The 25,881-nt window shown below is 27.5% G+C and overlaps 1 protein-coding gene and 1 non-coding gene across 2 annotated transcripts; one reads left to right on the forward strand and one right to left on the reverse strand.

Annotated features, from left to right (window-relative positions):
* Window positions 1-551: 551 nt before the first annotated feature.
* On the forward strand, window positions 552-25,720 carry LOC111626649 (tolloid-like protein 1). Its single transcript, XM_023370101.1, has 19 exons — window positions 552-1,048; window positions 3,376-3,697; window positions 7,179-7,371; window positions 7,448-7,557; window positions 7,912-8,032; window positions 8,115-8,293; window positions 8,364-8,597; window positions 8,667-8,888; window positions 11,999-12,121; window positions 12,216-12,361; window positions 12,440-12,635; window positions 14,077-14,199; window positions 14,273-14,433; window positions 14,515-14,701; window positions 15,333-15,458; window positions 22,623-22,750; window positions 23,015-23,228; window positions 24,845-25,095; window positions 25,213-25,720. Exons 2-19 carry the CDS (start codon window positions 3,532-3,534, stop codon window positions 25,351-25,353), a joined length of 3,021 nt encoding a protein of 1,006 aa, XP_023225869.1. The 5' UTR covers window positions 552-1,048; window positions 3,376-3,531; the 3' UTR covers window positions 25,354-25,720.
* Window positions 15,129-15,216, reverse strand: Trnay-gua. The gene is given in 2 exon segments: window positions 15,129-15,164; window positions 15,180-15,216. It is a non-coding gene; the product is annotated as a tRNA-Tyr (tRNA).
* Window positions 25,721-25,881: the final 161 nt, after the last annotated feature.

The following is a 25,881-nucleotide window of genomic DNA, read 5'->3' on the forward strand; positions in this document are numbered from 1 at the left end:
TTTGTTTCATATTAGTAAATGAATATTTATAACCGTAAATAAATGATTATAAATTTTCAAATGCTTATTTTAAATTTCATTTTATATAAAACAAATAAATAAAAAAGGTACTTTAAAAAATTTTATAAAAGTACTTTTAAATCTTATATTTTAATCATTTTAAAATGTTTATTTATTTAGTTATTTTTAAATTTTATTTTATTAAAAAAATTAGTAATTTATTTATAAACAAATAAATAAAAATGTTAAAACTATATATAAAAATCTTTTAAAACTTAATTGAATTTAAATTGATCATTTTCAAAATTTAAATAATAAAATAAAAAATTAAAATAAAATATTTTTAAGGATTTAAATCTATTTAGACACTTTACGGATTGGAAAGAAATAAATAACTTTTTTGTTTTTAATATTTTAATGGATTTAAAACGAAATTGAAGCCATAGACGTCGTTTGATATGTCTGAATGTGACGTCACGTTTTGACGTAAGCGTGAAGTAGCCCAGTCGAAAAATTTTGCAAAGACAAAAATATGACGTATAACTCTCGATTCTATCAAGACCTGTTATTTAGCTTGAATTTTAGACGTCAAAGAAAGAAAATTGATCTTTCAGAATAGAAAAGATAGAGCAATGGATTGAGAAGTTTGTAAACTTTTCGATTATCCTCTTCTCTGTCTGCGAAAATTTTTTCTTTATTTTCATTTTATTCTATTTACAGAATTAACTTATCACGAAATTTATTCTGTATATTATTATCGCCGACTGTAATGTTCTAATGCCTTTTTTCTTTTTCTTCTTCTTTTTTTTGTATTTGTGTGCTTTGACAAGCGAGTTGTAGGTTCTTAGATTAATGCTTTTCAATCGTTCTGGAGGCAGGAGACAAAAACATGTCCACCTGTTTTGTCAGCCCGAGGAATACATTCCAAAATCACGTGATTAAATAGGCATGCGTGATACCAAGAACAGATGAGTGAGTAGAGATGCTTGAATTTGACAGCTGACTAAAAGCAATATAGAAACTAGAGAGAGAAAAGTTGCAAGGAAAGGTATAAAAAAATTATTTTTTAAATAAATAACAATAATAATAATTCCTTAATTAATTTTTACTATAGTAATAAATATAGTTTTACTTAGAAAAAAAAAATTAAATATGCTTAATTTAAGTGTCAATTTTAGTGAATGGGAAAGCAATAGAGAAGCTTCAGTTAATGTGTAGAATATGTTAATTTTATTTAAATATATTTGCAAAAATGTTATGTTTTTATATTTAAATTTTTATATTTTACTTAAAGAATTTAAGGCAAGAAATTTTTAAGTTGTAAATTTTTATTAACCCTGACCTGAATATCCTTATATAAAAATCTATCACCTGTTCTTGGAAATCATCTTAATATTATGTATCTATCACCAGATGTATTACGAATTCGATCTTGATAAACATAAAAGTAAAAATTATCATCATCGTCTCTATCATATTTCATAAATAACGACATTTAATACATAATTCTGTAAACGATTTATTATTTTAAAATTTGAAAAAACGGTCGCGATGATGTCAAAGAAACCGAAACGTCTGATTGGCGGAATAAAATTTAAAATAGTTTAAATTAAAAGTTTAAAAAGAGGCGAAATCTTTCGGAACCATTGATCATATATTATAGGCTAATTGATCGACTCTCATTATTTAAACTAGAAAATATTTAATTTTATGAAAACCGCCGTTCCTTTAAATATAAAGTTCTTGGGGATAATCTAAATTGATAAATCACATACAAGATGAGTCACTCATTGCCAAGGTTGGGGTATCTAATTGCATTTAATGACATCGAAGATGAGTAACATTTATTGGTTACTATGTTACTTTGCATTGACCAAAAGTAATAGTTACACCAATTACGAGTAACTAACTACAGAATGTTAAATTACGTACAGTTCACCGTTNTATTATTAATTCTTTGATCAAAAAATTCATTTATAAAGTATTATTTTATGTAATTAGGTTATTATTATGTAAGAAGATTAATGCAATCTTGTATAATAATAGTTTTAATAATAATTAAAAACATAAATTAATAATTTAATGTTGTAAAGAACATTAAAATTAATTAAATATAAGAAAAAATAATAATTTTATCGTATAAACGAATGTAAAAGTTATCGATATTTATAAAAAATGCAATATTTTTTCGTTTATTTTTACGTAAAGAAATGCTTTTTCTATATACGCGAGCGCAAAAATTACTGGTGTTTATATAAATATTAATCATTTTGACACTAATTTATGCAAAATGTATGATTTTTTTTTGAATAAACGAGCTTAAAAATTAGTCTTATTTATGTAAGAAAATGGTCATTTTCATGCTCATCTATGCTATTTAAATATATTTGCAAAAATTTTATGTTTTTATATTTAAATTTTTATATTTTACTTAAAGAATTTAAGGCAAGAAATTTTTAAGTTGTAAATTTTTATTAACCCTGACCTGAATATCCTTATATAAAAATCTATCACCTGTTCTTGGAAATCATCTTAATATTATGTATCTATCACCAGATGTATTACGAATTCGATCTTGATAAACATAAAAGTAAAAATTATCATCATCGTCTCTATCATATTTCATAAATAACGACATTTAATACATAATTCTGTAAACGATTTATTATTTTAAAATTTGAAAAAACGGTCGCGATGATGTCAAAGAAACCGAAACGTCTGATTGGCGGAATAAAATTTAAAATAGTTTAAATTAAAAGTTTAAAAAGAGGCGAAATCTTTCGGAACCATTGATCATATATTATAGGCTAATTGATCGACTCTCATTATTTAAACTAGAAAATATTTAATTTTATGAAAACCGCCGTTCCTTTAAATATAAAGTTCTTGGGGATAATCTAAATTGATAAATCACATACAAGATGAGTCACTCATTGCCAAGGTTGGGGTATCTAATTGCATTTAATGACATCGAAGATGAGTAACATTTATTGGTTACTATGTTACTTTGCATTGACCAAAAGTAATAGTTACACCAATTACGAGTAACTAACTACAGAATGTTAAATTACGTACAGTTCACCGTTAAAATAATGCTATTATTAGCATATTATGCAAAATTATTCAGTGTGCACGTTAAATATCGTTAGTTAATATAATAAAATAATATAAATTAATATTATTATCGAATATAAAAGTATATATTATTTATTTTATAGATTATATTGCAGATAGATAGCCTTAAAAGATAGCTATATCTATATATTTATTTTTAATGCATAGATATTATTAAATAAATCTTAAAATATATACTTTTCTTATGTAAATGATTATGTAAATATTATAAAAAAATTTTTTTAATAAATTTATTCGTAGAGTACGGGATCGAATTTCGGTCTCAACTACCAGTTATTCTGGAAAGTATTCGCTTAGGCACCACATTACCGCTATCGGGATACCAAGTGTGTGTGTGTGTGTGTGCCATTTGACTGTCTAACAATATAGCAGATCGTGTGTGCGTGTGTGTGTGGGATGAGGCAGAGAGGAGGGATGCAGCTCACAATCTGCTTCACTATTTATACTTTTGCTTTATTAGAATCAGTTTTTTGTGGAAAAACTTTTACAATACAGGAGCTCTTAACTACCAAATTTTCGCGTAAAGTTTCTGATGACTTATATTTGGATCCATGTAAATCAGGTGAGGAAAAAAATATTTTTTTCTTATTAAAATTCTACTTTAAATAATTAATTCGCGCCTTTAATTAATGTGTATAAAACTTGTTTATTAATTAATAAATTGTATGCTTATCTTTTTTTATTATTTATTTAATGATATATCATAAAATTAATAAATTAATATATTTTACTTAAAAATATGCAAAAGTTTTTAAATTTAATCGATATTTTTCTGGTTTTTTTCCTGTTAAATCATACGTAAAGTTTTGAGATGGAGCAGCAAAAATTTATGAATGATTCTCTTAACTTTTCCTTGTTTTTTTTAAAGATTCAATATATATTAATGGTTTCTTCAAATAAAAAATTAATTTTTCCAATTTTATAAATGACTATTGATGTGAATTTTTAACATGTATAAAAATAGATATAAATTGAAAAGGATTTTTTGGAGGAAAAAACTTGAAGCGAGAGAGGAGGAAGAGAGATAGAAGCAAAATGGGTGCAAAATAACATTTTTTTAAGTGTATAAAATAGGCGTTATACGCTAAAAAGTATGGTTAAAGATATCTTTTAAAATATATAAAAATAAATAAGACTGTAAGCTATTGAAAAAGCATTATTTAAACATATTGATTCAAGTCAAATTTGCTGTTGAAGCATTTCTGAAAGTGTCCACTTCTTCAGTGTGATTAATGAACAAAAGTAATGCTTTAAATTATTAGAAATATTTTATAAAGTAATTAATATTATATTAAATCTTATATTTATCATCTAAAATTTAAGGATAATGTCATCTTTATCTCTTCAAATTGAATTGTTTATCCTGTAGATTTTACTTTTTAAATTTTTTTAAAATTAGATTTAAATGTTAAAAAATTAACAAATTCTGCAATTTGAACTTTATATAGTTAAATTAATTTATAATGCTTAATAATTTTTGTATTAAATCTTTCATTTACTATCTAAAATGGAAGCATAGTATCATTCTCATTGTTTGACTTAAATGTTTATCTTATAGATGTTACTACTTTACTTCTTTAATTTTTTTTAAAATTTAAATCTTTCTAGCTTAAATTTTTATAAATTTATTTTGCCACACTTTAAATTTTATTACACACAAGTCTATAAGATATTATTCTTATGAATAGGGTGTTATCTATTGTTTAGAAAGGAATAGTTCAAGTCTAAATTCTTAAAATACTTCTTACTTGTTGTTAATTTTGAGATTTATTGTGGAATTCTTTAAAATATATTAGATATCCTATCTTACCCTAAGTTGTTTTTAACAAAACATCAAAAAATGGGAGGATAAATGAAGGTCAGGAGTGCAAGTTAGGTGAGATATATAAGTTGCTAGGTAGTTAGAGGTCAGAAAAGGTCATAAAAGTAATAATTAACTTACATCAACTATGAAAATTGATATGATAAAGTTTTTTATGTTAAATCTTTTAATATTTTTTAAATGTAGAAATTTTTTTAACATTCAAGAAGATGCTACTTTATAGGAGAACATTGATAATATGAAGCAAACATGTAAAGAGTTGTAAATACTTTATTTATCTTTAAAAAATTACTTTTTATAAAGTACTAATTTTTTAAAAAGAGTGTTTTTAATCATTTAAAAGGTAATTTTTTTTAATGGCCATCCACTCAAGGTGTCAAAATGTGGGTTGGAAACATCACTCTCTATAGGTCAAGGTTAATGGTATTTTAGGTATTCTAAGATACAGGCATACTATAGCACTTTTTAGAAGTTGAATATCATTAAATGATGCATATAAGATATCTCCCATTTTATGATGCTTCAAGTACATTTTTTCTTTGAATATTATTAATTCTTTGATCAAAAAATTCATTTATAAAGTATTATTTTATGTAATTAGGTTATTATTATGTAAGAAGATTAATGCAATCTTGTATAATAATAGTTTTAATAATAATTAAAAACATAAATTAATAATTTAATGTTGTAAAGAACATTAAAATTAATTAAATATAAGAAAAAATAATAATTTTATCGTATAAACGAATGTAAAAGTTATCGATATTTATAAAAAATGCAATATTTTTTCGTTTATTTTTACGTAAAGTAATGCTTTTTCTATATACGCGAGCGCAAAAATTACTGGTGTTTATATAAATATTAATCATTTTGACACTAATTTATGCAAAATGTATGATTTTTTTTTGAATAAACGAGCTTAAAAATTAGTCTTATTTATGTAAGAAAATGGTCATTTTCATGCTCATCTATGCATAAAATAATTTTTTTTTGTATTTATGAGCGTAAAAAATATAAATATTAAGAAAAAAAATTAATTTTTGTTTAAATAATTGAAAGAATTATTGATATTTATATAAATATTAATCATTTTGACAGTAATTTATGTAAACTTAATAAGAATTTTTTTGTTTAAGCGATGTAAAAATTATTTTACTCTCACTTTTACTTTCATTTATATATGAAATAATGCGCTTTTTTTATAGCTACAGAAGTGCAAAATTGATTAATATATATAAAAATAGTAATAAATTTTATATAAATTCTCGTGATTATGAGAAAAATGTATTTTCAAAAAAAAAATATCGAGAGGAAAAAAAATCGAGAGCTATGACAAAAATAATTTGTCTCTCTTGATTTTTATGACTCCTCTCGGTGAAATAATATTATGAAAGAAGGATTCTGATTGGTTATCGATGCGCTTAATTCTAAGTTTTATGTATCCTGCTGTGGTTTGAAGATAAGAGTCATTACGTCATTGGATGGTGATTGATACGATCTTAAAACGATATATATCCTGTTTTTATGATCAGAACGTTTTACTAGTATCTTTGTAACTAAATCTCTTATTTTAAAGCAATTTTAATGAGTTATTTTTTTAAAAAAATTAAGAAATAATACACCTTATATAGTTCCTCATACGTATTCATTCCAAGAATGGTAACCGTATCAGGTCTTATGTAACCTGTTAATCTTAGAACACTTCTTTCACTTTAAACCATGTTTTTATATGGAAAAAGGTTACATTTGGTAACGATTTATAGGAAATGTATAAAGAAAAACTGTTATGTTTTATAGGAAATAATTCATTAGTTATAAATAGTTTATGGATATTTAAGAAAAATGGCAAAAATTCCAGTTAGTTGAAAGGGAAAATCATCTCTCACTCCCTGTCTTCCTTCATGTACGTATCTCACTGTTTTTTCCTCCTGACTGTAGTAATTAAGCCATGCTGAGATAAGAGTTGTGCGGTTACCTTTAACACCCTATACAAGGGGGAGGGTTGGTGCTATCGGAAATGCACAGTTCCCCTATAATTACTTGGTAAGCATAGCCGATAAATGTCTCATTAATAATATGCATTTTGTTCAACTTGGCAGTTGAGGTGGATGAATTTTAGAATATTAAAGTCAATTTTGAATGGTGAATAAATGGATTTTTTGAAAAAAGTTTATTCTCATTCCCCCCTTTTTTATTGTTATTGTTGTTTATTGTTACGTAGAGAAATTTTATGGAGATATCGCATTGACACGAAGCGATTACTTAGCATTACCATTACGAAAAAATCATATTACATCATCCTCTTTATCATCATCATCATCGTCATCATCATCCGATGTACAAGAAGCTAAGATGATAGCGAAAAACCTTAAGAGAAAAACAAAACGTGGAAGAAAAAGGAAATTACGACGAAGGTAAGAATTAAAATTTGCTGTGTTTCTGTTAATATAGTGTTTAATTATGCTAAATTTTATTATTTCTTCATTCTAGGCATAAACATTTACACGGTAAAAGAAGAAAACCCCGTGCAGCAACAGCTAAAGTTGAAAGATTGTGGGATAATGCTATTATACCTTACGAAATCGATGCGAATTTCAGTGGTAAATTGAAAGAATATCTTAAAAATTTTGTCATGTCTAGAAAATTTATAGCTTAAATTTTATTTTGTAAATGTAATTTGCATAAATTCTTAAAATATTCAACCAAAGAAAGAAATAAACACAGCTGAAAACCGAACCTACGCCTTTGTAAGACGTGGGTTCGGTTCCGTCTCGACTAATATGCATTTTGTAAAGACATGGATTTGGTTCCTAACTGAAATTGAGAATATTCTCCTCAGTTTAAGTCATAATTCCTTTCATTAAAGGTCTATGGGACTTATGCAATTTTGTATTAATTCTTAAGATTACCTATACTTACTTCACGAAAATTAATTTTATTTACAACATTTACAGGTGAACATCGTGCATTGTTTAGACAAGCAATGAGACATTGGGAGAATTACACGTGTGTAAAGTTTATAGAAAGAACATCTGAACACACAAATTTCATCGTATTTACAGAAAGGCCTTGCGGGTAATCCATTAATTCTAATTTTAAAAGATAAGTGTAAGTATTGTTATAAACATCTAAAATAATGTATTTTTACGGCTTTTAGATGTTGTTCTTACGTTGGAAAAAGAGGCGATGGTGCTCAAGCTATATCAATAGGAAAAAATTGCGACAAATTTGGTATTGTGGTACATGAACTTGGTCACGTTGTCGGTTTCTGGCACGAACACACGAGACCAGACAGAGACGATCACGTCAAAATCGTCACAGAAAACATTATGAAAGGTATATTAGCCTTTAAATTTGATCAAAAAATCATTGATACTGTACTAAAAAGTATTCATTTCTCAAACAGGACAGACATATAACTTCGACAAACTAACAGGGGATGATGTGAATTCGCTAGATTTACCATACGATTACGATAGTATCATGCATTACGCACGTAACACATTCTCGAAAAGTACTTATTTAGATACAATCCTACCACAAGGGGATCCTACAATAAGCAAATTACCAGAAATTGGGCAAAGAGTTCGACTTAGCAAAGGTGACATCGCACAAACCAATAAACTTTACAACTGTCCAGGTCTGTAACTTAAATATATCTATACTTTAGTGATATATTTTAATAATTAAAAATTAATGTGTTTTATAGTTTGCGGCCGAACGATACAAGAACCCAGTGGTACTATTTCTTCATCCGATTATCCATTTCACCAATTCTCTGAAGAACAGCTGTGCGAATGGAGGATTTCTGGTACTCATGGTGAAAGAATTGCTGTAGATATCACAGAATTAGATATACATGATTCTGATGACTGCGAAACGGATTATTTAGAAATTAAAGATGGCTACATGCAGAAATCGCAAATTTTAGGTATGTTCCTATCTTAATTTGTGGATTAATTAGGTGCGGTTTGGGTCGAATTTCGGATCAATTTTGCATTATCTGAGAGTCATCAGAAGTTTTCTAATCGATTAATAAACGATTAAAACAGAAGAATGAATGATGCTTTTATCAGAAAATCACTGTTTATGACACTTTCATCTAATTTTTCTTAACTTTAACTGTATTTAGGTCAAGGCTAATGGTTTGTTTCAAATCAGCATGTGTTAATCTAAAATAAATTTTATGCAAGACTTTAGTTTGTCAGGGTTACTGTAAAAGTAATCTTATTTTATATTTAATTATATTTATATATTAAAAATATAGCGATATATTTTATAAAAATAAACTTTTAAATGAATTTTCTGCATGGAAAATCACGAAAATACATTAAAAATTTTCTAATTGTCTTTTATTTTTTTATATTTTTAATCGTTCCAATTATAAATATAACTAATATATATATATTATGGATACAACTATCATTACAAAAATGAAAACCTACATTTTTTCATTTTTTTGCACTCCTACAGTTTCGAATACTATAAAACTCTTGCTGATGGTTAAACCCTATAGGATATAGGCCTACTTGTATAGTGGGCGTAGTGTTATTAACAAAGGGGAGATGATGATAATGACATCTTACCCCCAGTAATTTCGGGGAACCTATTATTTTCATTAACAATCGGAGGTCAAAGTTAAGTAGTCGAAGTGAGGTCGAAGGTGAGGCCTATTCTTCTCACAACATTCTCAGTATTTTAATGGTTATTAAACCGATGATCGTCGATAAGTAGGGTTTTGATAGGAAAAAAATTACGATTTATCACTCAGATTGTCCAAATTCTTCCATTTAGAAAAGTCCCTTTAGCGATTTTTGAATGTTCTTTATTTTTTTTTACAAAAACAGCGGCTCTAATGCAATCTTAAGTAGGCCTATACAGTATTCTTGTTGCAATATTTGTGATAGTATATTATTTTATAATTTTATTTTATGCATGGAATAAGCAGGTATTTTCATAAAAATTGTTCATATAATTGTGAGATAGTGTGATATTTCATGAATATATTGAGATCTTTTGAATTATGCTGCTACATTCGTGAACGATGGTAGTATATTCATAAAATATGCTACTATATTTCTGAAGGATATTAATGTATTTATTATGCTGGTATTATATACAAGAGAAGTTATTACATCCACGACAGATATTTCTACTTTTCTGAAAACTGCTACTGTATTCACGGATGCCACTGAATTTATCAGGCTGCTACATCCATCAGGAATATTTGAACTTTCGTGAAGTATCACTACTGTATTATTGAAAATGCTGTTGTATTTATCATGTTGTTATTGTATACAAGAGAGATGCTTGTACTTTTACCAGGGGTACTATTCGCGAGAGATTCGCAACATAAGTTAATATAGTTAAGAAGAATAACAACGTAAGAATGCCAGTAAATATGCCAGGGATGCCGCATACTTACGAGATAATTAGACATTCATAAAGATTGCTTTAATGATCCTCAGATGGTATAGTTTAGTATATTTAAAAAAAGGATACTGGCGTATCAAGATATTAGCATATATACTGGAGTGATGATAGTGAAGTACTTTGATATATCGTACTACGTATAATGTGGTATAGAATTGCGTAGAGGAGTAATGAACTTTTTTAGAGATGCGTGCCAAAGCAAGGTGAAATAACATCTACCAAACAATTGCGTGCCAACTCAAAAAATTTTGTCACAAGTTCATACCGTTAACACTCATCGCAATTTACTTTTACTTTAGATAAAAGCCGACGTCCTCTTTACAGGACGTTGGCTCGAAAAAGAACAAAAAAAATTTACTTTAAAATCTAATTTAAAACAAATAGTTAAGTAAATTAATTAGACCTCTTTTTTTAATTTTATAGAATTTTAATCTTACGTTGAATCAAGCAAGTTTTTAGCACTTTTTTTTAAATAAATTTATTGAAATTTTTAAAAATTATATTCTTATTTTGATACTGTTTTATTGTTAAAATATGGTAATAAAGTTTCAAAAAATAAGATTTAATTAATAAACTTTTTTATTTAAAAAGTTTGAATGTGCTTAATTTTTTGCATAATTTTTTCAATAATTATTTTTGTATATTTAATCATAAAAATTAAATCTTTTTATAATTTTTTTAGAAGGGGAACACTTTATTAACTATTTTATTAAATTTTTTAAGCTTGAAACATTATTTTATATAAAAACTAAAACCAATAGAATTAAGTTTTAATCAAACAACACAAAAAATTTTTGGAATTAAAATTATTTGATAAATTAATAAAAATAAAAAAAATGCAGGACATTTTTTAAAATTTGATATGTGACACTATTTTATTAATTATATTTTAGTTTAAAAAATGTAAAACAAATTTAATATAATATTAAAATGCATAAAATTTTTAAATTATATTAATTTTTAGGTTCGTTTTGCTTAATTAATCTAAAATCTAAAAAATAGAAAAAACATATTTTGGAATTTTTTGAAAAAAGTAATTTCAACCTTTAAGAAAGAGACTATCAATTAATAAAAAAAATATAAAAAATGACCCATTTCTATAAAAATTCACGCAACATTCTACAACCTCTTAAATTATATTTTTATATTGAAAATTACGAGGCAATTGTTTTAAATCTACATCAAAAAATCCTATAAACGTCAAAAGAATTTTTTAAAGAAAAGTTATCGATTTTCCCCCTTTAAATTTACAAAAATAAAAATATTATATTAATATTCGCTCTTGTATAATATATTTTAATAGCCCATTTTTATATCTAAGTGCGGGTTATTAACAAATTAATTGTTGCTATAACTATTACAAAAAAGGGGGGAAAATCCACTTTTTCCAAGATAACTTCTAAAAATGCTCGTTGCAAATAAAGAACTTATCTTGTTATGGGTTAGTCTATGGTGTTTTTTTCAATGGCCATAACTTCTTACACTACTGGATCGATCGTTTTAAATCATTTTTATTACCGGATCGATTTAAATTTTATTATTATTGTTATTTTACTATTTTTTTTTCCTAAAAAATTTGCATATCTTTCTTACTATATTTTGTTTCAGGTCGTTTCTGTGGAAGCGGTAAAGTGCCAGAAAAAATTATCACTTCCGGACATAGAATGATTATCACCTACAAAGTAACTACAAATCAATTGAATCATAAAGGATTCAAAGCGAAATTTGAAGGTATGATATATTACAATAATAAATCATTATATGCAGTTTTTAAAATGAAAATATAGCCTATATATACATATATATATATTTCTTTGAATGAAAGCGTTATGCGGTGGTGAAGTGGTTCGTGAAGAAGGTGTTTTGCAAAGTCCGAATTACCCTGAAGATTATCATCCTGGTAAAGAATGTATTTGGAAGATTACTGTCCCTCCTAATTATCAAGTTTCTCTTCGTTTTCAATCGTTTCAGGTAAATTAATTTGCATATTTTGCATTATACTTTGAATTTCATTTAATAGTTAATTGTATGCAATTTTTTCCCTTGTAGATCGAGAATCACGACAATTGTGTTTATGATTATTTAGAAATTAGAGATGGACACGATTCGAGTAGTTCCTTATTAGGGAAATTTTGTGGACATAAAACACCGGATGAAATTCGTTCTACTTCTAACAAATTGTATGTGAAATTTGTATCCGACACTTCGGTGCAAAAACCGGGATTTTCTGCTGTTTTTGTTAAAGGTAACTAAATTATTTATTTATTTATTAACTAGTTAATTAATCTGCATGATGTGTAACGGCATGGTAATGGGCACGTTTTAAGTAACTTGAGGTTCGAAGAAAGAGGTTTCTAGTAGTGATGACATTCGAAAAACAGGGCTTGTGGTAACTGGGATCAGAAAATTTAGGATTATGATAGAAATAAGTTCGAAAAAATCAAAGTTACGGTAAGAATTGGGTTAAAAATGTACGTTTTCTTATGTAAAATTTGTATATAAAAATGTAACTGATGATATATCGAGCGTCATCAATTAGGAATGATCCGAAACGTCATCAATTACAAGTATAAAACATGGTGGTGCATCGGAAAAATAAACAGGATTTAACAGTAGCGATGTTAAATAAAGTCGACCTTGACAGAAAAATTTAAATGCAGTTAATTTAAATAGATTAACAAGGTGAAAAAAGGATACGGCTTAATGATTTGTTAGTGGCAACAGTTGTTGACAATTAACTGGGCAACATATAATCAGTTGCGTCATTCACAAACTTAATCTGTTCGGAAGGGTTGAAAATTAACGTCAAAACACGAAACATCCCGAAACGAATGCGGTTTTGCGCATGGTTTACGAAACGACTTTAAAAAGACACGAAAAATGCATTAAAGTGCAATGTCGATGGTAAAAAATGTTGTAAATTTTTTTACAGAAATTTAAGAAAATTAGGAAAATTTTCGTAGGTTTTCTTTTAGTATACCGTTTTTTTCGATAAAATAACCCTGTAACTTCTGTTGCTTTTTGTTATACTATTTGCTGTTTTTGTTTTCTACTTTCGGATAGATTCGACTTCTTTTATGAAACTAAGTGATGTTTACTTTTACAATTTAATTGTATTATAAATAGTTAATAGTATAAGTTATACTATTAATTATTGCAATAAGTAGCAAACGTACTGGTATAGAATATACTAACTTTGATAAGGTAATAAGATAACTGTTCTTTATGAAAATAAAGATAGATTATACCGTACTTGGTTTCTTTTTATGGGGATGGATTACTGTCTTCTGTTTTTGATATTGGCTGGTCATAGTTTGTATGCATTAGTTTGTAGGCATTAATTACATTTCTATCTTTTGATAGGAGTGAATATATTAATTTTTATATTAATAAGCTGTATTTTCTACTGTTTTTAGTAGGATAAGCAAGTAGCCTACTTTCTACTGTTTTTACTACAGTGGGAAAATACTTTCTTTAGTTTTTTAGTAGAGTAGGCAATGCTATTAGTTTTTTAAAATAAGTATTGTGTTTTAATAACATTTTATATACGAGTATTGTTTATTATTATATATTATGTTTTACTGTTTAACAGAATATTAAACTGTTTACTGTTTTTAATGTGTTCAGCTCGATAATTATTTCAAAATTTGATTAATTTACTCTACCCTTCGTGGCACTTTTTATAGAGTATGACGAATGCAAAGGAACTGATCACGGATGCGAACAACAGTGCGTTAACACAGTGGGAGGTTACAGGTGTAACTGCGACATAGGTTTCGAGTTACACTCCGACGGAAAGACTTGCGAAGGTATTTTTAAAAGATCATGACGTAACCGCGTGTTTCGAACACAAAAATTGATGGCAATTTTCTTTTCTTATAGATGCGTGTGGAGGGGTCATCGCTGCCGTTAATGGTACTATAATCAGCCCTTCCTTCCCAGAACTGTACCCACCGAATAAGAATTGTGTCTGGGAGATAATAGCACCGCCTCAATACAGAATAACCATGAATTTCACCCATTTTGATCTGGAAGGAAATAATGTACTTTTGAATCCTTAATCGCCATGTTTTAAATTTACTGTTAAGACTTTTTTTTTTAATTTTTTTTATGATGGCCTCTAGCACGACTGCGAATACGATAGCGTGGACGTAAGAAGCAAACTTGGTGACATTGAAGTGAGGAAACACGGGGTGTTCTGCGGTGCCCATCTACCACCTGTCATTACTTCGGACGGTAATAGCTTGAGAGTCGAATTTAACTCTGATAATTCGGTTCAAAAAAGTGGTTTCGCTGCCGTATTTTTTACAGGTAATCTACTTTTATGCGTTATTTTTATAAAACGATTATGACGTATCGAAAATGTAGCCGTGAAAATAATCTTTGAAGTTTAGTGTTAAATTTACTCGACAGATGGCAGCATTTTTGATAAATTTAAACTTTTGAAATGTATTTAATAAAAAAAAAAACAATCGAAGTTTTACTAAATTAATATCTTATAAATAACAAACTAATTAATCTACATAATTAAAAAAAATTATGTAGAGTATTTTTAAAGGAAAAATGTTGATAATTTAGTTAACATTTTTTATACCAGATGGCGACTTTTATTTAGTCATTAGTGAATCTTAACTTATATATGTTTTAAAGAATATATAAAGTTTTTACAGTTTAAACTACGAAAGCAAAATTAAAAATATTGTTTAAAAATAATAATAATAAAGGGTAAAAAAAATCCTCCGTCGAGGCGGATTTGAACCACCGACCTATGGATAACTACAATTTACATCTACAGTCCACCGCTCTACCAGCTGAGCTATCGACGGAACAATTTAAAGCTGCAAAAGTCACTATATAACCTTTAAGAAGAATATTTTAGATTTATGAATATAATTGAATTGATTATTTAAGTAACTTAACATTATTAACAAATTTTTAACAGATAAGGACGAATGTGCTAACGATAATGGTGGCTGCCAACACATTTGTAAAAATACCATCGGTAGTTATTACTGCGCGTGTCATAACGGATACGTTTTGCACGAAAATAAACATCAGTGTAAAGAAGGTATTAAATTATAATTTAAATGTTCTTCTACTATAATAAGAAAAAAATATTATTATTATTATTAATTAAGAATTTTTTTTTAATATAAGTTTTAAACTGTTTACATTCTTTTTATTCAAATTTGTAGATAAAGTTTTTTGTTAAAATATATAATTGATACTTTATTCGTCAGATGGCAGATGCATCGAGCAGTTTGATGGTTTGAAATTACAATATTCAGATTTTGAATTTATTTATCTATTGAAATTTAAAATAATTAAAATCATTTTAAAATATTTACAGGATGACTTAAAAGTTAGTTAATGAATAGTATAATATTCAAATTGTATTTTTGTTAACTGACTTTTTGGTCACTCTATTTAAAAGTACTCATGTATATTTTTACCTGTACGTATCGTAAAGTATAAGAAAGTTTTAATTTTTTAGCGATAAACTAAATTTAAAATATATCTGGAAATGAAGTGAATCATTTGCAGACAAGCGCACTCGAAAGCATCAAGTCAAACGAAAACATTTGCAACAAACGAAAAGTTTATTAAATTTTGCATATACAAGGTGGCCTAGAAGTCACTTAACCCTATATTTTCAAGAAATTCAGCAAAAGTGTGTCGGTATAATCTTTTTATTGAACAAGACGAATTTTCCATTTTGAGCAATCATCGCAGAATTTTGTAAATAATAAAATACCTCAATAAGATAGCAATTTAGTCTTTACAATGGCTAACCGAGTTTGATGTTTTACTGACTGGACGGCCGAGAAGGTTAAGAAAGAGTTTATCACGCTGTTAAGGGGCCGTCCATAAATTACGTAAGGGCGATTTCGGCCATTCTAGACCCCCACCCACCCCTGTGTAAGAAATTGTAAGATTTTCTTTGATCCCCCTCCCCTTCCCCTTCCCTATCTTACGTAATATTTTGGCATGATTTTATAGAAAGATTTTAAATTAACCAAAAAAATGTTTTTAATGAAACCCTAAACACATTAGGTCCAAAATATATAATTATTAACTAGTTAATTAATCTGCATGATGTGTAACGGCATGGTAATGGGCACGTTTTAAGTAACTTGAGGTTCGAAGAAAGAGGTTTCTAGTAGTGATNAAATATATTAAATACATAATAATAATAATAATAAATGACTAGAGTCTGGTATCGACTTGTAGTTCGTTGGCCTCGTGCGAGGTTGAATTATGATAATAGTGTAATTGGAACGTTTGGTTTCGAACACTTGGCTGCTTTTACTAGTCATTATCTATACGAAAATCAATGATACCTTTTTAATTTTTAAAAATATCTTCAAATATTTATTTATTTATCTGTTTCTTCATCGAAAACATGTGACTACTACTGTTGAATATGTTGAAATATAAAATATATGCTCCATACATTGCAGATATTATTGTAATTTTATTTAAAACATAACGTTATTAGTAAGATATTCATAGTAATAAAATGTTTAATACTAGTTAATTTGAAATGTATTAACATAATTATGAGAAGTACAGTATTGTAGATACAGCAATATATTTGTAATATTGTATATATTATTAGAGATAAATTGCAGAAAAAATAATATTATTACTGTAATAAATTACATTAAACTTCGATTTTATGATCTAATTGGCTTCAGTAAGAGAGTCTTTATGGAAGCCGTCGTAAATCGAGTTCGAAGTGACCATAGGCTTAGTGTTGTAATATAAGTTTACGTTCACGGAAGTAAACTTTAAAATATATAAAATCGACCCAAAATGCCCAAAAAATGGTACATAAACATGGCATTTCATATTACCATAATATAAAAGCGAGCGGTCGTAAAGCGGAAATTTATTGCAATACAAAGAGCATGCTGTATCACAAAATTTATAATTGCAAGCTTAATGAGTCTGTGTAATAATAAAATTTTATGCAATATTTTTTTCTAGGTTAAAGTTTTATCAGAATATCTGATTTATGTATAAAAAGCGTGATAATTCTTACTAAATAAGTTGTATCGATGCTGGTTTTGGAATATATGAACGAGAAAATCCACACCTGTTACGAAAGAACGAGGACATTTCGTGAACGGTATTTAGACACGAATTCGATCTACGAATTGAAATATTAATCTATAATTATACTAGTTTAATGGGTTAAAAGAATTCAGTATAAGTTTACTTAACTTAGTTAACTGTTTTAATGTAAAAGTAACTAGTAAATTACATGAAATGAGAAGAACTAGTAAATTAACTAAGTAATCAGTTATGTAAGTTAGGTCGATACCATGAACGTAATCTCATTTTATAATACTGAAGTCTACAGAATATTAAAGCTTGCTTAACGACGAATTTCTGAAATCAATTAAAAAGCATAATAGTAGAATAGAAAGTATTTTTTTAAAAAAGTAAAATATATTATTAACTTTCAAAAAAATCAATTAAAAATTCTCAAAATATCTATTCTGTAGCATATAATTTATAGTACTTTTCAGGTTTTTTTGCNTTAAAAAAGTAAAATATATTATTAACTTTCAAAAAAATCAATTAAAAATTCTCAAAATATCTATTCTGTAGCATATAATTTATAGTACTTTTCAGGTTTTTTTGCTGTTTATTAAAGTGGAATTATAATTATTTATGTATAACTTTTTTAGAAACCTTCGTATTACTTTTTATAGTTATTTTCATGAATATAATACACAAAAAAATTAATAAATAAGCAATAATAAATTTGAAGCTCTTTTCGAAAATAAGTAGAGAGGTATCATTGATCTCTGCACGCATAATCATTAATAAAAGCATAATTATTCTAAAACAAACCTTTTATATATGCGTCCTGATTAAATAAAAAATATAAAAATAATTCACAAATATTTTCAGAATGAAGATCATGAATTAAATCACTGATCAATAAACACGAATGTTCATTGAAGAAATCAGATAACCGTATTATTTGCATGAAATTCATCAATTTTTGCATGTATATAAATAATGAATTATAAAATTAAGACAAAAATTAGTCTTTACAATGGTTAACTAATTTTTGGGCCACCTTACCTATGCAATACATTATTTGCATAACTGATATGATTATTTACGTAAATAGCCAATTAATTTGTAATTATATATCATATGTTTCTTATAATTGTATTTCTAGTGATTATAGTTATTATAAATTTGATAGAACGTAACCAGTTAAGCGTGTTACCTGTTACGCTAGAAAAATTGTCCATCTCTAAGAACTACTTTTTTAATTATTAACGAATATCAATATTTATGATTATTTCCTGTTTAGTTTTATGTAATAAAGTATTCATTTTCCTCATTAAATATTCATTTTACATTTGATTCTAAACAACAATTTTTATTTCCTTGAACAATTATGTTATTGGCTATTGTTAATCGATTCATATTTTCATTGGAAATACATTTTTCTACTATTTTTATTTATATTTATACTGTATGTTCTATAGATTTTTTTTAGTATTTTCTATAATATATAAAGTATTTTTCTGTAATATTTTTATTTAATAATTAATCTTATTATATAATTTATCTTAAAATTGTTTTATTGTATAATTAATACACAGAAGTGGTAAAATAGAATACAAATATCAGTAAGAACAATATAATTTATATCCATTTTTGCATAAAGGAAGTGTAAAAGTAATTTATTTTATGTATTAAATGTTGAAGGATATTGAAAAGATAAACTTTATGTAATAAAATACAGTTTTAGCATTATTTTCTAGACTTAACTCCGTATAATTGACCGTTTTATCATCGAAAGTAGTAGTTTCAATCTTGCTCATTTATAAGTTTACTTAAATTAACAGCTCGTTAATAGTCAAATGCAGTAAATCATGTCTAAAATGGATGGAAAACTGCCTGAACAGAAATAAATCTCGGTACTGAGAGATTTACTACATAAAATACTATTAGAAATCAGTAACTTATCTAATGTGAAAACGATGACTTTTTGAATACAGTTATAAAACCCAAGACCAGATATTGAAAGATTAGAGGACGGAGGCCCCGATTAACTATATACGAACGTCCAATTAAAACCGGAAGTCATATTATTTCAATTCAACCCCCCGAAAGCAGTTAATAGATGACCGGCACAACTCTATTGTTAAAGGAAAAGTAAGATGTACAGGGACAAGCCACTACTAATCTGAGGTGGATAGCATATATTTAAATTAAATACATTAAAAATATGATTTAAAGTTGTAGCCCCGACATTGTGACGATGTGAATACAAAGTATTATTATATTAATGATTTTTTCCTCTGTGCATCTCAAACACGTTTTGTTGTTTTAACGTCTTTGAAACATAAAACATCGGAGAAGCAGTTCTAAATGTATGGAAGTTGTAACAGTTTTTGAAAAACTTTTTACATTTCTATACTAATAAAAAATGTAACACTCTTATAAAACGGAAATCTACCAAAACGGAAAATATCCGAGCGATACTAGTCACGTTTTGTTTTAGACAGATTTTACTATATTAAACTTTTCTAAATTTTATAAAAATAGAAAAATTCTTTAAACAATTTTTTATCCTCTATTATCTTTACTTATTTTTTTATGGAGAGAAAATCAGTACTCTGTCTCATTAGATATTACTGATGTTGATATTTTCAATTCAATCCCTACATATTTTAAGTTTCTGATTCTTTTCAAATGATAACATTTTGTAACTAGGAATAAATATAAAAATAAATTTGTATTGGTTCTAAGCAGAGAGAAAAAATACTATTGATACATGTAAAAATTGATAAGTATTATCTCTGTCTATAAAGATGATTCCTTGAACCTATCTAGAGAATTAAAAAAAAAAAAGAANTTTACCCCCACCCACCCCAAAATGCCTTACGTAATTTATGGACGGCCCCTAACCCATGTTCCATGACTAACCTTGGACGACAATCACCAAGAATAACCAATTTTTCTTGGGGCATCGTTCCTGGTTATGAATCCACCCCTGGACGAGCGCATAACGGCATGCTGCTAAAATGTGCTAGGTGCACCTGGGGACTAAATAATAAAGCTTATAAAACTCTATATAATGGGGCAATACAACCAATGCTACTTTACGCGGCTTCTGGCTGTGATCATTAACTAGTAAAAATTCAGTAGCAAGCAAAACTGGCTCGTCAAAGCCAGTTTGCCATCAGAATTTCAAAGTACTGCAGAACTGTTTTTACTAATGCCTCTCTGATAATAGTAGAACTCCTTCCTTTGCCACTATGTATTGTAGAAAAGGTTCTAAACTACTACTACATCAGAACTACAAACGTCAACGCTCAATAACGGTCTCTACTCCTATCTACGGTCTCTACTCCTATCTACGGTTGTTCATATGCTACCACATTGCAATTACCCTACTATCTCTGATCATCATCCTGTAAACAAGGTTATTTGGTGTCATCCGCTTCCTCCATGGATAATCATGCAGGCATCAATATCTACACAGATGGGTCCAAAAGCTCCCTTCTTGTCGGCTCAAGTATCTCTATCTTCCTTCAAACTTACATATTTTGCCAAAAATATGTTAAAAGGTACAGATACCTCCCATATACCTCCATCTATCAAGCTGAAGAAGATGCTGACTACTAAGCTGTTCAATGGGCCACTTCATTACCAAACAAAACTCTATCAACATTTATAGTGATTCTGTCTGTCCTAAAAGCTCTATTAAATCCCAATTGCAATAGGAATAAAATCGCATATATCCAGCACCATATTAAAAATCTTGTAAATAAGATAATTTTTATATTTGTTCCTGGCCATACTGGCGTACTAGGAAATGAAAACGCCAACAGTGAGGCTAAGTCAGTTGCAAAGGAAACTGACTCGGACTACACTCACATCCCTCTCTCACATAGCAGCCTTAAAAATTATATTCGTGACAACGCTATGCGAAAGTGGAATCAGTAAAGGTAGTTGAGCAGTAAAACTTGTAGAATAACACGACTTTATTTTCCTAGTGTCGAATGTAGGTTCCATCACTACTTAGCGATTTAACGTTTGCTTCTGCTCAACTACTTACTGGGCGTGGTAATTTTAGAAGCTACCTGGAGATGTATTGATATAACCGGGCAGAAACTGCTTCTTGCTTTTGCTCTACAGAAAACCTAGACACCGTCGACCACGTGATCTATCATTGTTCAATTTACAATCAACATACATTTATTCTGAAATTAGAAATTTTTACACTTGGTTTCAAGTGGCCATATCCACTCGATAAGCTTGTTCAGAAACCACCGTTTGATGCTTTTTACAATTATGTTCAAAAAATTTGGAAGAAAAGACTATTTATAATTTCTAATTTCTAGTTTTACATTTTAGTTTTCACTAAAAGTCGAATACTAAATTTATGTTTATTTTGTATCGTGTATTTTGGTTTATGTATTCTTAGTGTTAAACATCCATAGGAGTGGTGCACTTATTCTAATAAAAAACAAGAGAAAGAAACCACCACACGGACTTTCTCCCATGACAAAAAATGTGTAGAACGTGAACCTGCTAGCGTTATTAGTCTACACGTCACACGAGACAACAGCGTTCTTAATAGAAACCGCCAAATTGAAGCCAAATTCAAAACGCCAACAATCAACAAGGTCAAAAAATAAAAATAAGAATATTACGTAAGACGAGATCTATTATCCCCCTACCCCTGAGTAAGAAATAGTAAGAAATTTTTTACCCCCACCCACCCCAAAATGCCTTACGTAATTTATGGACGGCCCCTAACCCATGTTCCATGACTAACCTTGGACGACAATCACCAAGAATAACCAATTTTTCTTGGGGCATCGTTCCTGGTTATGAATCCACCCCTGGACGAGCGCATAACGGGCATGAAAAAAGCCCTCTTAGTGCCCACAGGGTGAAGGGAACAATAAAGTGATTAACTGAGTTTTGGGCCGGCTTCTATACGAACGTATCTGTAGCTTAAATAGGACAAATATCAAAATACATCGGTAAATCTACATTTATTATAAAAACTGAATATTTTAGATACAAAATAAACAGGAAATGAACCTATACAATAATTTACATTCAAAACTGTCTTTCAATACAGTACTTTAACCTCTGTTAGCAATTTTCCTCCTTGCCTAAATTTATGGCATGATATATATTATGTTTTACATGAATAATAATTGAAGTAATGTTCTCTTAGGGAGCTGCATCCATCATATATCTTCTCCCGTGGGAGATATAGTTAGCCCAAATTTTCCAGATTTCTATCCGAGTAAGAAAGATTGTGCTTGGCTTTTTACAACGACACCCGGACATAGAATTAAATTAGTAAGCATTTTTAAATATAACATTTTAAGAAATGTTTTGAAAAGTTACTTTAAAAATCATAAATAAATCTTATTAATTTATTTCTTATGTTTTTAGTGGGCTAGTTCAATGCTATTTTTTTCTCTTAATGATCTTTTGGGAATTCTTGATATTTCTCCTTTATTTTCTGTCATAAATTTTATTACTTTATAACGTATTTTTTGTTTTTGTTGTTGTCGCTAGAAATAGAATTTCTAAGCCACCTTTTAATTTATAAATTTTAAGGTATTTAATGAATTCGAACTGGAGCCACACCAAGAATGTGCTTATGATCACATAGCTGTATACGATGGTGATACAAGTGATAATCACATTTTAGGAAGATTTTGCGGCAGTAAAGTACCACATCCTTTAATTGCTTCTGGAAACAGAATGTACTTAGTATTTAAATCAGATTCATCTGTTCAAAGGAAGGGATTCAAAGCTAGACATTCTACAGGTATTCATTTGTATATAGTTATCGGCACGTTTCGTATTTAAATCTTTCAAAATAATTTTAGATTTTACTGAATTTAAACGTTATAATTCGATTTAAAATGTTTCAATGGCTCTCTTTATACTTTATAAATGCGAAGTTATTTTATTGTAAATTATTACATAAATTTTTATCTTGCAAGATTTTTACATTATGTAAGGTTACATATTGTGATTATTTTACTGTAAAATGCGATTTTACAATAAAGCTTAATTTATAATTGATGAAATAATCTACCACTTAATTATCAATTATTATCAATAGGTTAATTATACAATAATTTAATTATAAATTCTTGAATCCTAAAGATTCATCAGCTTTAGAAATTGATTTAACTTTTATTGAATTTATGTTGAATTCTATTTAAAGCAAGTATATAATTAATTAATGAATAAAAGAATTATTTATGAATTTTAATAAATACAAATATTAATTTTTTAAATGTATCATTAATGAGTCTGATTACATGAATCTAATTTAATTCTTTAAATATATGATAGTAAAGTAGTAAATAATGTATGATATTACCATTAGACTAATTTAAACTTGTGATATTTATAGTTTACAGTATTTTAAATTATAAAATTTACAATTATTTTGGAATTTAAAACTGAAAATATTTATAATTATTTTTATTGTAATGATGTACAATTGAAATATACAGTCGGGTTCAGATATTGAAATTTGACTAAATAGCTCTGATTGCACCTAATATAAAAGGACCCTCAAAATTGAGACTTACTATATATTATTTTTTCACCATTTTTTCATAAAAGATATTTGTTTATTCATATATTTTTCATCATTTACAACAAGAAAAAATTTTAATAATAATTTAATAGAAAACAAAATAATGTTTTAGACAGGTAGAATCTCTATATGCCATTGCCTGGGCTAAGTGGTCCTTCTGGCATTTATTTTGTCTATATGGACCTGACTGTATATAATTACTACAAATTATTACGATTCTACATTATTAAAAATTCAGATATTGTACTTCTAAATGCAATTATTTATATTTAGAATTACATTTTCAATTCTAAATCCCAACAATTTGCGGCTGACCTTAATCTAGCCTCTCTCAAGCACCCTCCCTATATACAATTGTCAGGAATTGAAATTGTTATATTTTCAATTATAATATTTAGAGCTGATTATATTTATACTTTCATCTATAACAATAAAAATAAAATATATTTTTATTGAAATTAAAACAAGCACGATTATCTTAAGTAGCCTTAGCGTGTATTTTATAGCATTTCAAGGTATGATTTAATTGAAATAACATAAAAAGTCAGTTTCAAAAAAATAAAATGAAATAATTTATATAAATTTAAACCATTTGCAAAGAGTTAGAATGGCAATTACTAGAAATTTTAAGTAATAAAAGCTAAAAATAATAACAGACTTTTTGAAATAATTTTTTATTTAAAACAGTAATCATAGTATTAATATATATATATAGGCCTATATATTTAATTTGGTCTTATAAAAATACTATAAATGTTTTATTTTTATAACTGTTAAATAAAATACAATTTAATTTTATAGGGTTTTTTAATATTATAATTATTTTTTAGCATGTGGCGGACGATTAATACCACATTCCACACTAGAACATTTGTATTCGCATGCCAAATATGGTGATCAAAATTATGAAAATAAAGAGGATTGCGATTGGATAATCAGTGCAAAAGACAATCAACGCATCCAGTTAAGATTTTTAACATTTGAACTAGAACACGAACAGGACTGCAGTTACGATTACGTTGATATCTTCAATGGTTACGACGATTCTAGTCCTCATCTCGGTCGCTTCTGCGGTAACAAGGTGAGAAGTACTTGTTGCTTCTGGAAATATAATAGTTTTCTCGTGAAATACTTGTTGCTCTTTGGAGGTATAACCGACATGTTACGAAAAATTTATAAAGTTTTCTCTTTTTCGCAGGTTCCTCCTGAAATCCTTTCCTCTTCGGATTCGCTTTTAGTACGGTTCAGATCCGACGATACCATTAACAATAAGGGATTTTCAGCAGCATATATCGCTATAGACGGAGATGAAGTTTATCCAAAATTAGAGAAACATTGACAAGAATTACGTAATAATCTCTTTTTATAGATTTCGTCTTCCTTTATTCAAGAAATCGCACAAAAACAAAAATTTGAGCAATAAGATCTTTCATACTTTGAAAATAAAGCGGTTGAATTATTATAAAAAACGCATGTATGTATACAAAAAATACTGTATACTATATTTGCATACGCATACTGTATATGTATGTATTATATATACGGCATATATAGTTAAAGTATCCAATAGAATGTTTGTGTTGTGATGTATATAGTAAGATATTAATGGTGTTTTTGTCAATATCAATGTAGTTATTTAAAAATTATTGATACGGTTATTATCAAAAATTATTTAAAAACTATATATAGAATTTATTTTGGGAAGTTTTAATGGGTAAATATTTGATTTTTTTATTTTTAACTATATTATTTTTTAACTTTATCGAAGATATATATATATATATATATACATATATGTATTTATCAAAATAAATATGTGATTCATTTTTTCTTTATAAATTCAGATTTATTATTATTATTCCTATAT

The sequence above is a fragment of the Centruroides sculpturatus genome, unplaced genomic scaffold, assembly GCF_000671375.1.
Source record: "Centruroides sculpturatus isolate CEXI.00-Female unplaced genomic scaffold, Cexi_2.0 scaffold342, whole genome shotgun sequence".
Lineage (NCBI taxonomy): Eukaryota > Metazoa > Arthropoda > Arachnida > Scorpiones > Buthidae > Centruroides > Centruroides sculpturatus.

Bases quoted from the DNA above. Each gene is read 5' to 3' on its own strand.
- LOC111626649 (XM_023370101.1), top strand. From the start codon at position 3,532: ATGAGGCAGAGAGGAGGGATGCAGCTCACAATCTGCTTCACTATTTAT. The intron at 8,294-8,363 runs GTATATTAGCCT...TTTCTCAAACAG, and splicing joins CACAGAAAACATTATGAAAG to GACAGACATATAACTTCGAC. The intron at 25,096-25,212 runs GTGAGAAGTACT...TCTTTTTCGCAG, and splicing joins GTCGCTTCTGCGGTAACAAG to GTTCCTCCTGAAATCCTTTC.